This window comes from Lepidochelys kempii, chromosome 12 (genome assembly GCF_965140265.1).
Source record: "Lepidochelys kempii isolate rLepKem1 chromosome 12, rLepKem1.hap2, whole genome shotgun sequence".
In the NCBI taxonomy this organism is placed as follows: domain Eukaryota; kingdom Metazoa; phylum Chordata; order Testudines; family Cheloniidae; genus Lepidochelys; species Lepidochelys kempii.
Window position 1 is genome coordinate 21,418,786 of NC_133267.1, and position 12,673 is coordinate 21,431,458.

Sequence of the window (12,673 nt, forward strand, 5' to 3'; positions counted from 1 at the left end):
TGGTCTGACCCAAAGCCCACTGAAGACAATTTAAAGACTCTCGTTGACTTTAATGGGTTTTGGATGGGGCCCATTATGACAGTATTAGTCCACGCAATTTTAAGTGTTCTTATATGAAACCTTTGCAGAGACTAGACTGTTTATAGCAAATTAGCTTTAATAATATATAAAGACTTCGTTATACTGATGTTTTCACTTGTATTTACAGCTACTATATATCCTAAAATATAATGACAGGTTTCAGAGGAACAGCCGTGTTAGTCTGTATTCGCAAAAAGAAAAGGAGTACTTGTGGCACCTTAGAGACTAACCAATTTATTTGAGCATGAGCTTTCGTGAGCTACAGCTCACTTCATCAGATGTTTACCGTGGAAACTGCAGCAGACTTTATATACACACAGAAATCATGAAACAATACCTCCTCCCACCCCACTGTCCTGCTGGTAATAGCTTATCTAAAGTGATCAACAGGTGGGCCATTTCCAGCACAAATCCAGGTTTTCTCACCCTCCACCCCCCCACACAAATTCACTCTCCTGCTGGTGCTAGCCCATCCAAAGTGACAACTCTTTACATAATCAAGTCGGGCTATTTCCTGCATAGATCAAGGTTTTCTCACATCCCCCCCCACCCCCATACACACACAAACTCACTCTCCTGCTGGTAATAGCTCATCTAAACTGACCATTCTCCAGGTTTAAATCCAAGTTAAACCAGAACATCTGGGGGGGGGGTAGGAAAAAACAAGAGGAAACAGGCTACCTTGCATAATGACTTAGCCACTCCCAGTCTCTATTTAAGCCTAAATTAATAGTATCCAATTTGCAAATGAATTCCAATTCAGCAGTTTCTCGCTGGAGTCTGGATTTGAAGTTTTTTTGTTTTAAGATAGCGACCTTCATGTCTGTGATTGCGTGACCAGAGAGATTGAAGTGTTCTCCGACTGGTTTATGAATGTTATAATTCTTGACATCTGATTTGTGTCCATTTATTCTTTTACGTAGAGACTGTCCAGTTTGACCAATGTACATGGCAGAGGGGCATTGCTGGCACATGATGGCATAGATCACATTGGTGGATGTGCAGGTGAATGAGCCTCTGATAGTGTGGCTGATGTTATTAGGCCCTGTGATGGTGTCCCCTGAATAGATATGTGGGCACAATTGGCAACGGGCTTTGTTGCAAGGATAAGTTCCTGGGTTAGTGGTTCTGTTGTGTGGTATGTGGTTGTTGGTGAGTATTTGCTTCAGGTTGCGGGGCTGTCTGTAGGCAAGGACTGGCCTGTCTCCCAAGACTTGTGAGAGTGTTGGGTCATCCTTTAGGATAGGTTGTAGATCCTTAATAATGCGTTGGAGGGGTTTTAGTTGGGTACCCGCATGGCCCCACAGTATGCCAACATTTTTATGGCTGATTTAGAACAACGCTTCCTCAGCTCTCGTCCCCTAAAGCCCCTACTCTACTTGCGCTATATTGATGACATCTTCATCATCTGGACCCATGGAAAAGAAGCCCTTGAGGAATTCCACCATGATTTCAACAATTTCCATCCCACCACCAACCTCAGCCTGGTCCAGTCCACACAAGAGATCCACTTCCTGGACACTACAGTGCTAATAAACAATGGCCACATAAACACCACCCTATACCGTAAACCTACTGACCGCTATTCCTACCTGCATGCCTCCAGCTTTCACCCTGACCACACCACACGATCCATCGTCTACAGCCAAGCTCTGCGATACAACCGCATTTGCTCCAACCCCTCAGACAGAGACAAACACCTACAAGATCTCTGTCAAGCTTTCTTACAACTACAATACCCACCTGCAGAAGTAAAGAAACAGATTGATAGAGCCAGAAGAGTTCCCAGAAGTTACCTACTACAGGACAGGCCTAACAAAGAAAATAACAGAACGCCACTAGCCGTCACCTTCAGCCCCCAACTAAAACCCCTCCAACGCATTATTAAGGATCTACAACCTATCCTAAAGGATGACCCAACACTCTCACAAGTCTTGGGAGACAGGCCAGTCCTTGCCTACAGACAGCCCCGCAACCTGAAGCAAATACTCACCAACAACCACATACCACACAACAGAACCACTAACCCAGGAACTTATCCTTGCAACAAAGCCCGTTGCCAATTGTGCCCACATATCTATTCAGGGGACACCATCACAGGGCCTAATAACATCAGCCACACTATCAGAGGCTCGTTCACCTGCACATCCACCAATGTGATCTATGCCATCATGTGCCAGCAATGCCCCTCTGCCATGTACATTGGTCAAACTGGACAGTCTCTACGTAAAAGAATAAATGGACACAAATCAGATGTCAAGAATTATAACATTCATAAACCAGTCGGAGAACACTTCAATCTCTCTGGTCACGCAATCACAGACATGAAGGTCGCTATCTTAAAACAAAAAAACTTCAAATCCAGACTCCAGCGAGAAACTGCTGAATTGGAATTCATTTGCAAATTGGATACTATTAATTTAGGCTTAAATAGAGACTGGGAGTGGCTAAGTCATTATGCAAGGTAGCCTGTTTCCTCTTGTTTTTTCCTACCCCCCCCCCCAGATGTTCTGGTTTAACTTGGATTTAAACCTGGAGAATGGTCAGTTTAGATGAGCTATTACCAGCAGGAGAGTGAGTTTGTGTGTGTATGGGGGTGGGGGGGATGTGAGAAAACCTTGATCTATGCAGGAAATAGCCCGACTTGATTATGTAAAGAGTTGTCACTTTGGATGGGCTAGCACCAGCAGGAGAGTGAATTTGTGTGGGGGGGTGGAGGGTGAGAAAACCTGGATTTGTGCTGGAAATGGCCCACCTGTTGATCACTTTAGATAAGCTATTACCAGCAGGACAGTGGGGTGGGAGGAGGTATTGTTTCATGATTTCTGTGTGTATATAAAGTCTGCTGCAGTTTCCACGGTAAACATCTGATGAAGTGAGCTGTAGCTCACGAAAGCTCATGCTCAAATAAATTGGTTAGTCTCTAAGGTGCCACAAGTACTCCTTTTCTTTTTCCTAAAATATAAATTCACTAAAATGCAGTAATGGCTAATTTATTCACTATAGGAAGAATTTGTTTTACATGCATTTTGTGACAAACATTTTGTCAGTATATAAATTCCAGTGGTCCTTTTAATCAGATAGGATGACATCATTTCCATAAAGGAATCTGACAACAGGCACATAGTGTAATCTTATGGTGATATCAAGGAACTCGGTGTCAGGAAATATGCATTTGATTCTTGACTGCAAAGGACTTCCCATGTGACCTTGGGCAAGTCACTTAATCTCTCTGTAAATTAGTTTCCTCATCTGTAGCAGAGAGTAATAATACTTACCTACGTCTCTATATGCTTTGAGATCCTGAGATGAAAAGCACTGTGTGTGTGTTATATATATATATATAAATCAATCAACATATTACTTATTATCAGCAAATGATGGTTCCAGGATTTTCAGTATAGATTCTGCCTTCAGTTTAAAATACATGTACTGTGATCCTCAGCATAAACCACCAGATGAACAAATAAAGACATTTTTAAAATCAAAACTACAAACACCCTAGCCAGGATAAAATAGACCAAACTCATACATTATTACTGAGGTCCCTTTCCAAGGTGCGATGTTTCCTTCTATGAATTGAAGGGATAATTGTGAAATGGAATGATTTTATTGGACTTTTCTTCTGAGTTTTGCAATCTAGCTTAGAATTTCCAAAACTATGCAAATCATATTTTCAGTGAAATCTCCTTCTTTATACCCATTCAGTTTTTTACCCATTTTCTGTGCACAAAAGTGGATTGTGGAAGAATATAACTGATACTTTCAAACATGTTGTGAGTGCAGTTATGAACGTATACGCCTTTGGATTTAAGGGACTGATCCTGAAATGCATTGAATAGGTCTTGTAATCTCTTCCTTGACCACTGTTTCTAGTCCTCCTGCTGAAATTCCTCTGTGAAATCCCTGACCATTCCTATTTCTATAACTACCATTCCTAATTGTGTTCACTATGTTTCCTATTACTTTTCCCAAGATTAAATTTTCCTTGGAGATTTGCCCTTGTTAAGACTAATAATTTCTGGGTTTCATCTCTTTTCCCTGAGTACCTTGTCTGGAAAATTTCCCTTCACCTGCCCTGTCTGAGGAGCAGAAGAACCTTCAGTGCTTCAAGTCTGAGACTTAGGTAGAAACCAATTTACTGTGTCCTATGGGTCCATTTAGGCCAGTGTAAATATTTTGTATTCTGGAGCAGGACCCTGTCCTAACACAACTGACATCAGTTCATTGATGATGGGCAGGCATCTCCTCCATGCACAAATGTCGTACCCTCGCTTGAGGAAACATGCCCACGGGGCTGTGTTCTGGGCACAACACTTCTCTCCTCCTGAGGAGCAGCTAGAATCTTCTGTGTGGACTCAGTCTTCAGGTGCTAATTCCCACTTTTTCCATTAAAAATAGTGGGTTGTTTTAGGGGTCCAAGCACTCTAGTTCAACTGATGACATCTCTCACAGGGAGTGAGTTTTCCTGACAACTCACCATCCAGAACACCACCAGTGTAACCCCAGTGTCACTTCAGACCTCTTTCTCTAATGGGAATAACATCTGACCAGGCTACCCATCTTCCATTTACCTATGTAAAACTAACCTGATAACACCTAAATGATGATTGGCCACAGCTCACCTGCCTGTGACATTTATCGAGTTAGGCACTCTTGGCCTCTTCCCACACAGTGTGCACTGCAATGCTTTCACACCTACAGTACTTTCCTCCTCCTCCTTCTGCGTCCTATGTAGTATGTCGTCTAGAAACAGGAGAGGGGGAAAAGTGCTCTTCTAATGTGGATATTGGATATTGTTTTTCACTTGTCCTGGATTTATGTAGATGGTCTGGCACATTTATTTATTCATTTATTTGAGCAAATTAAAGCAAGCTAAGCGCATTTGACCTCAGATGGTCCTGGTTTAAGTTAATTTGAGAGACAAAGCTCATAAAGTTCCAGTAAAACACATCAACAACTTCCCAGCATAGGTTGAAATGTGATTGCTGAAACATAACCTCCAATACCAGATACAGCACCAAGATTCAAAGTCACAATAATATGAAAAATAATATAAAGCACATTGCAAGACTGACTAAAAAAGAGCTGTGTTTCATTCATGCCTTTTTTTTTAGTCACTGTTTCATACACAAGCATACATCAGGTTCTGTGCAGTAACATTCCTTTTCTAATCTAGACTGGATATTTTATTTTTAAGTTAGCTATAGTTTTGAGCCTCCATCCAGCAAACACTCATGCACCTGCATAACATTACTCACAAGTAGTCCCACTGCAGTAAAGTTACACATATGTGTAAGTATTTGTAGGCTTGAGGCCTTGCTTATCTCAATCCATTATTGCTATCCATCCAGAAAAACACAAAACAACACAACAACTCCATGTACATAACATGAAACATACAATGTTATCCTCAGAAACCCACTCAAAGACAAAATATGTTTATTAGAGTGTGGTCTGCACATTGTCATCGTGCATTGCTCTAGATAATCAACAAATATAAAAGAATCTATTATATGGTTAACTTTATTTGCAAGTGTTCAGACTGGATCACAGAGTGAATGCTTAACAATTATGTTAACTAAGTGAGAGGGGATGGCTTAGTTTTCTTTAATGTCCCAGAAAAAGAATTTTTAACAATACAGTTTGTATGAATAGAACTCAACAAAAGAACTATGAATTTCTTATTGTTGCTCAATGCATGCAGCACTTCCTTATAGCAGTATTTCTTTGTTACACTTTGCAAAGAACTGGCTTGCAGTGAAAATGTAAATATGAGAAAAACTAACCAGACTTTTGTCTGTCACGCAGGTCACAGGCCTTTCCAGTGCAGATACTGCCCATACAGTGCCTCTCAGAAGGGAAATCTGAAGACCCATGTTCTTTGTGTCCATCGCATGCCTTTTGACAACAGCCAGTATCCAGATCGCAGGTTCAAGCGCTCCAGAGTTGACTCTGAGGCTTCTGGGAATTTAGAGGAACCTGCAGCTGTCAAACCTGGGAGCTCAGCAGAGCTAACAGAGGAGGGCAGCAAGGCCCAAGAGTAATGCAGCTGAACAAATCAATCTGTATATTGCAATATTATTTTACACAGTTCTTAGGTTGCATTTGGGTAAGAGTTTGATAACTGCATTCCAAGAAAAAGAATTGTGTACAAATTCCCAGTGGTGTACAGGATGTTTAAAACATTTAAATATATATATATATACGTATATATTACAAAAAGAAAAAAATAATTCCCAGCCCTTGAAAATGGCTGCTAAACTGTTACCTGGCAACAAGTACTTCCAAACAATGTAGGTGGGATAATAAAGTGATTTTAAAATGTTGGGAGGTCATTAGTTATTTAAAAAGCAGAGCGATTTCAAACTTCAAAGTGGTCTTTGTCCAAAAATAATGCTCTTAACAGAAAAATGATACCGTCTAAATGATTTAGTGTTGCCTTGAAGATTGAGGGGCTGTGTTTTCATTGTTGAAAACACCTTTATAATATGACACCAGCTGCTGTCATTTGCCTAGCATAGTAATGAGATGTGTTGGTAGACTGCCATGGTGCCAGTCTGACTGGAGCTGTCATTGCAGAGAAAATCAATTCAAGTGGTGTTGCAACTGCACTATAGGAGAAATCTTAGACGGCCCGTAAGCTGGGGTCAGTACTGACCTATATTGGAAAGGATTGTGATATTACATTTTTGGTTTTTTTTTTAATATACAGCCAAATGAATCAATGGTTAGAAAGAATCTGAAGACCAATGTGTGATTGCAGATTGGTTGTGTAATTCCATTTTTTTTTTAGATCAACTTTCAGTATTGAGGGAAATTCTTTTATTCTTTTCTTTCTTGTTGATGAAGAAATAGGTTGCTGTAAAAGTAGAAGTACAATATATAAAAAACATTGTTTAGTGAAACTAGTCAACCTTATCTGTAGAAGGTGCTGGTGAGAAACAGAATATTATTAACTAGCGGGTTGATTTCTTTTTCTTTCTTTTCTTTTCTTTCTTTTTTTACTTGAATGAAGGATTCCCCAGTCATGGTTAGTTTTCATTTGTTAGGTTTTATAAGTGTTACAGACATAGTGCAGGAGTTTCTTCTGGAGAAAGCTCTTATAAAGTAGCTTGACCTAAAATATGAATCCAAACATCCTGCTCTTTGTCTCTAATGAAGAAAAGTGTTTTTGCTAATATTTCTTTGTTTTTGTAAAACAAATGTGTTCTATATTTTTGAAGATTTTAGCTTTTCTACTGATTGGATCCTCCAAATTTATTAAGTTCTTTGCCATATAGGAAGCTTTTGAGAGACTACAATGAAACACACAACAAAAACAAAAAGTAAGAATAATAGGTAATGGTTTATTCTTAAATCTGCTTGAATGGCATAAAAATTAGCCTTTTAATGTACTTCCTTTGATAGAAGCAAAATCGGTGCTGTTTATCTGGTTATTATGATAGTAGAGAAGTATTAACTTCTTCTAAAACAAAATCATCCAGACTTTAAAAAAAAAAAGTCAATATTTCTTTGCAGGCTGGGAGCACAGAGTAAAACCCCAGGGCCTTAAAACTTCAGCTCTGCCTAAAGCAGTTTACAAAAAATACTAAACTGCAATCAATGTAAATAAAATTCTTAGCGCTACCCTGAGACTGGAAAAAAAAAATCTCAGGCTAATAAGGAATACGGTTTGCATATGCTGTCGGAAAGGATGTCATCCAACTGAAGTTTCAGTTTAAATGAGGTCACTGTGTAACTTGGACCCATCTGGCACAGAGCAAGCTGCTTTTCTTGTTTTTCTAGAATAGTTCTCACTGCCTTACTTAAATCGAGTTGATAAACTTAATGCAACTGTTTCTATGATCCTAGATAAAGGATTGAAATGTTATTGAAAACTTTCTGACTGTAGTAAGCTTTAGGATTTTAACTGCACTACTGTGTTTGGTGACTGTGTCAGTCGCTTGCTTTTGTGTGTTTGCGCCGCCTTCAATATCTTAGCAAAAAAAAAACATCAAAACAAAACAAAAAAAACAAAAAAGAAAAAAGCCCACATTCCATTTCTTGCACTTTTTGAGCTCTTTCAGTATTCTTTTGTGTCTTCTGAGCATTTTCAGATACGACAGGCAATAATTCTGTTTGTGACACTGGAAACATCTCCCGTTCTTTGTGATGTGTGTGTTGATTCCATTTGGTCCGGTGCTACTGTCCCTATTTTCCCCTCTGACATAGACCTTTTTTCCAGAACATTTGTAACTTGTAATACAAACAAGTGACAGCAGCAGTGATGCATTGTCAGTTTCTGAATATCATCATGCTTCTCATATCTAAACATGTCAAGTTTTTTCTCTGTAACTTCTGTAGTCTGTGATACTGGTCATAATACTGTCTACATTCCTACACAAAGAAAAATTTCTATCTTGGAGGAAATCTGAGAATAATAGAGTAGAGGATTTTGTTGCTATGCTTGTAACAATTAGAAAACTTTGTATTTAAAGTTTATTCTTGGTCATTATTTATTATTATAATACATCAGTTGACAGAACTTTATTCTGGTATAGAAGTATTAAAAGTTGTTTTTTCAGCAATGACTGTTTTCTTTCTGCTGTTAGAATAAAAATTGTCTTTGAAGCAGTACAGTTTTATCCAGTGTTTTACGCAATAAAACCTCTACCTCTGAAAAAAGTTTTCCTACTTGCATATGTTTATTAGGAACACTTAAAACATTACTTTCTGCAGCTTTGTCAGATATTAAAAAATAATGTCAGTAAATTCACTGTTGTTAGGCAGTTACTGGAGTGTACTATGCTGGGTGTGTGTGCTCAGTCCACTTATTAATCAGAACAAATCTATAAACAGTATATAGATATAGATATATTATATATTGTGACTAATTGAAAGACTGTGGAAATCTGTTTTAGCATGTAGTAATAATTGTTTTATATAATACTAATTATGTACTACAGAAAAAGCCTTGGGGTCTATCAAGCATTGATTTTAAAGTGTTTAAAGTGTGTATCATATACTGTAATGTATATAGTCATGTTTCATGTTAAAAACACATTTGTTTGTATAGATCATATACTTGGCTTTAGAAAATTGTGAGGTTTATTGTACTGGTGCATGTAAAGAAAATTGCCTACATTTTAAAGAAATTTGCAAGTGCAAGAGCCCTCATATTCTACCGGATGCATCATTATTCTTCCTGTATATGTTTGATTTTCATACTTGGAAGCAACTACATTAAAGGATCTGAAGTTCTTGACTGACACTCATTGAAAAGAGTAACAATAATTAACTCGTATCAATAAATGGATGCACCAAAGCAGACTAAATACTTCTAAAGTGCAGAAAGTAGGGGGAGAGGGGAGCCTTGCACAGGAAAACTGAGAAGGAAACAACAATGGGAAATTTTAACAGAATTAGATGAAACCACTCACACTCTGCTAATAATGTCATACTGGAGCTGAACTGAGCTGATTCTCCAAACCTTGTGCGTGTGAGTCCAGTAGAGCTAATTTACAAAATTACCTAGTGGTGTTAAGAACAGAAGACTAGCAATGAGAAAATTCAGAGTTAATCAGTTGTTGAAAGTTACATCTAGGAATTGACTTTTCAGTTTAATGGGCGGAATGCAAATATTACCATGACAAATCATGTGACTAGTACCATTTAAGAGAAAAATGAACAGCTACATGTAATTAGGAAAAACTGCATTTATAGTAGATCAAATTTGGGTTCAAATTCAAGAAGTTCATCAAAATGACTAATATATGTTTTCGGGTTTCTCACAACCTTTCCTGATGTAACCCACTATCTTATCTGGGAAGTATAGTATGTAAAAATGCAAAGGCAGGATCTGTTTGCTTCAGTATATGAATTCTACTCTGCCTTGCTCCAGGGGTGCTGTCATATCAAGAGGTCACTGTATCCAGGAGCCAGGGAAAACAAACCATTTTTTTCCTCCAAAGATTTTCAAGCCTTCTTTCAGGTTCAACAGACGTTTAATGAAAATGTGGATCCTGATATATTGAACAGAAACAGTTTTTCTGCACCTCAATGGAAATGTTCACAAACACAATCTCCTTTATTATCCAATATGCATAATAGAATCCTATGATTAAATGGTTCACATATTCTTTAGGAACCATGGAAAAGAACCACCATGAGGCCTTGTACCACAAAACATGGCAACACCAGCCAAGCTGTTCCACGGGAAACAGGATGTCTGAAAGAGTTAAATACTGTTGTCTCAAAAAAAGGCAATTTGTAACGATTTTTTGTTAGCCCAGCTGATCAGCAGCCTTCATACGCAGATGGTGAATGTTTTGACAAGAATCTTTCTACCTAACATCAGAAAGCTGCTCTCAGCTTTAAGACAATGTTTCTTGTTGAAACTTTTATAAGGACTATAACCCCTTCGTCTATTGTAATTTGGGAATTGAATATTTCCCTTATCTGTTTAACATCTGTATTGTAACAGTATATTATAAAAATCTCACCTTGTGTATTGTAAGCACGATCCCAGTGAAATTATTCTTAAGTATTGTGTTTTTCATTTCTGCGTATCACTGCTTGGCATGATCTACCAAAGTGGAAGTATGTTTCCATGGGGAAGGTTGGGCGGTGGGCAAGGGGAAGGTAAAACTATAGTGTAATGTAATATTAAAAGTGTAATCCAGCTGAGCACTAAACAAAGGGATTGTGAAGAGTTCTGCAGCTCCTCACCTGTTGGTGTTGCTAAACGTATTTTGGTTTTTTTGTTTGTTTGTTTTTTTAAAGAGTTTCAACGAACAGGGAAATCATAGGAAAAGAGGAGGTAGAAAATTTAAATGATCCCAGAGTGAACTGGTTTGCTGTTAATACAGAAATACAGAGCAAGACACATTTAATGGGCTCTATTTTTTATTATACTATGCTGAATAATTAAGTTTGAGGCTAAGTGTCACATAGATTTATCTTTTAATTAAAAAAGCATGGTTCACGCATATTTGAGTGGTAGTCCAAATAAATGCAATATAGAAATTTATGTTTGTTTATCTAGGTGTTAATTACCTAGAGATTGTTCTGGATTACTTCTTTTTATAAAGTGTCATAGGCTCATGTCACAAGTAATAAAGCTTAACAGTGGAACCTTATCAATTTGCTAACTATAATGCTAGTGTGACCTGAAGGAAAGGGAAAAAAAAAACTTCGGAAAATGTTCTGCGTGTGTACCCCATTCAACACACAAAAAACCCACACATTGAACAAGGCAATCATTTTAAAATGTTCTCGTAAGTAAAAGTACAAATACATCTTCAGTGTTTTACAACCTTTCATGCATGTAATTATTTATATAACACACTGTTATTTATGCCTGCGAACTAAATGTTGTGCAAAGACAGACATGGTAAAATAAGATGTAGTTTACCTGGTGGGAAGCAACACATTTGATGTATGAAGGAACATTTACAATCATGGAACACATATTAAAAGTGAGACTTAGATGTAATTTCCTTAATATTTTGAAAAGATTTTTACAATGTATCTAGAAACCAAGATGAAGAGAAATGCAAAACTGAAGTCTAAAGATAAAAAAAAATCATGCATTTCAATGGTGCTAACAGAGGAGAAAAAATGTGTACAGACACAAATTGTTCATCATATTCTCTGTCCATCTGTTTTTTCTTTGTTTATGACCAGAATTTATATTAGAATTCCATAGAATCATGTGGAATGATGCTGAACACTGGCAGAGAAAGCTAACGCCACAGCACGTTCAAATAGAGGACTAGCTTTTTAGCTAGTGTAAATCAAATGGGAATTCACTGATTTTCACCAAGTGAGAATCTGGTCCAGGGTTTTGAAAGGCTAAGAAATTTTTCTTACTGTTTTTTTGTTTGTTTTTTGTTAGATGGGGGGGGGGGGGGGTAGAGGGGGCAGGCAGAGGAAAGGGAAAAAAATCCTTTATTTATTCTTTGCTTAGCATTCTGATGACCTAAAAATAATATTAACTTTCTGTTACACCACATTATTTGCAAACTTTTTTGAGAACCTCCACCTCCAATATCACAAGAAAATCAATGAAAAATACTCTCAGTGTTCATGCTCATTAATTCTTGCTTCATCTACAGTTTCTCAAAATGGGAAGAAGACTGGAAACAAAGTAATAAAGGGTTGTCTTCTGTTTGTTACACAGCAATTATTCCTGCAGAAATAGATTACAAAAGCTTTGTTTCTTGTGCAGACAGTGGTAGTCAATGAGGTACATCTGAATAGATGCGGTAGGAGGTAAATTTAATGTTTAGAAATGTTGCTAAATAAGACAGCTTTGAAAATAAATTTAAATGAATTTAAATATATTTCTTTCTAAATTTTAAAGAGATTCAAATATGCATATTTCTCATAAATATAAAGTTAAAGGCATTTTTTTAAAAATAACCTAATTTTGGCCCCAATAACCATATTAAAATTCCTAAAAAAGTGGCCTGAAGTGTAGAGCAGTAAACTTAAATCAATGGGCGCTCAGCACTTTTGAAAAATCAGGTCATTTATTCAGGATTCTAAATATAGATTGAGGAATCTAACTTTAGGCTCATATGTTTGAAAATCTTAGCCCTGGAATGTG

General features: G+C 37.5%; 1 protein-coding gene across 13 annotated transcripts in view; it reads left to right on the forward strand.

Moving 5' to 3' along the window:
* ZNF536 (zinc finger protein 536) overlaps positions 1 to 8,748 on the forward strand; it is a 404,507-nt gene extending 395,759 nt beyond the window's left edge. For 11 of the 13 annotated variants that reach the window (XM_073307801.1, XM_073307804.1, XM_073307806.1 and 8 more), the window contains one exon: positions 5,893 to 8,748. In XM_073307801.1, the coding sequence (XP_073163902.1) occupies positions 5,893 to 6,128 (236 nt within the window). In that variant the 3' untranslated portion in view covers positions 6,129 to 8,748. The remainder of the gene's footprint in view (positions 1 to 5,892) is intronic. The other 2 variants (XR_012154496.1, XM_073307812.1) reach the window with 2 other exon arrangements.
* The last annotated feature ends 3,925 nt before the right edge of the window (positions 8,749 to 12,673 follow it).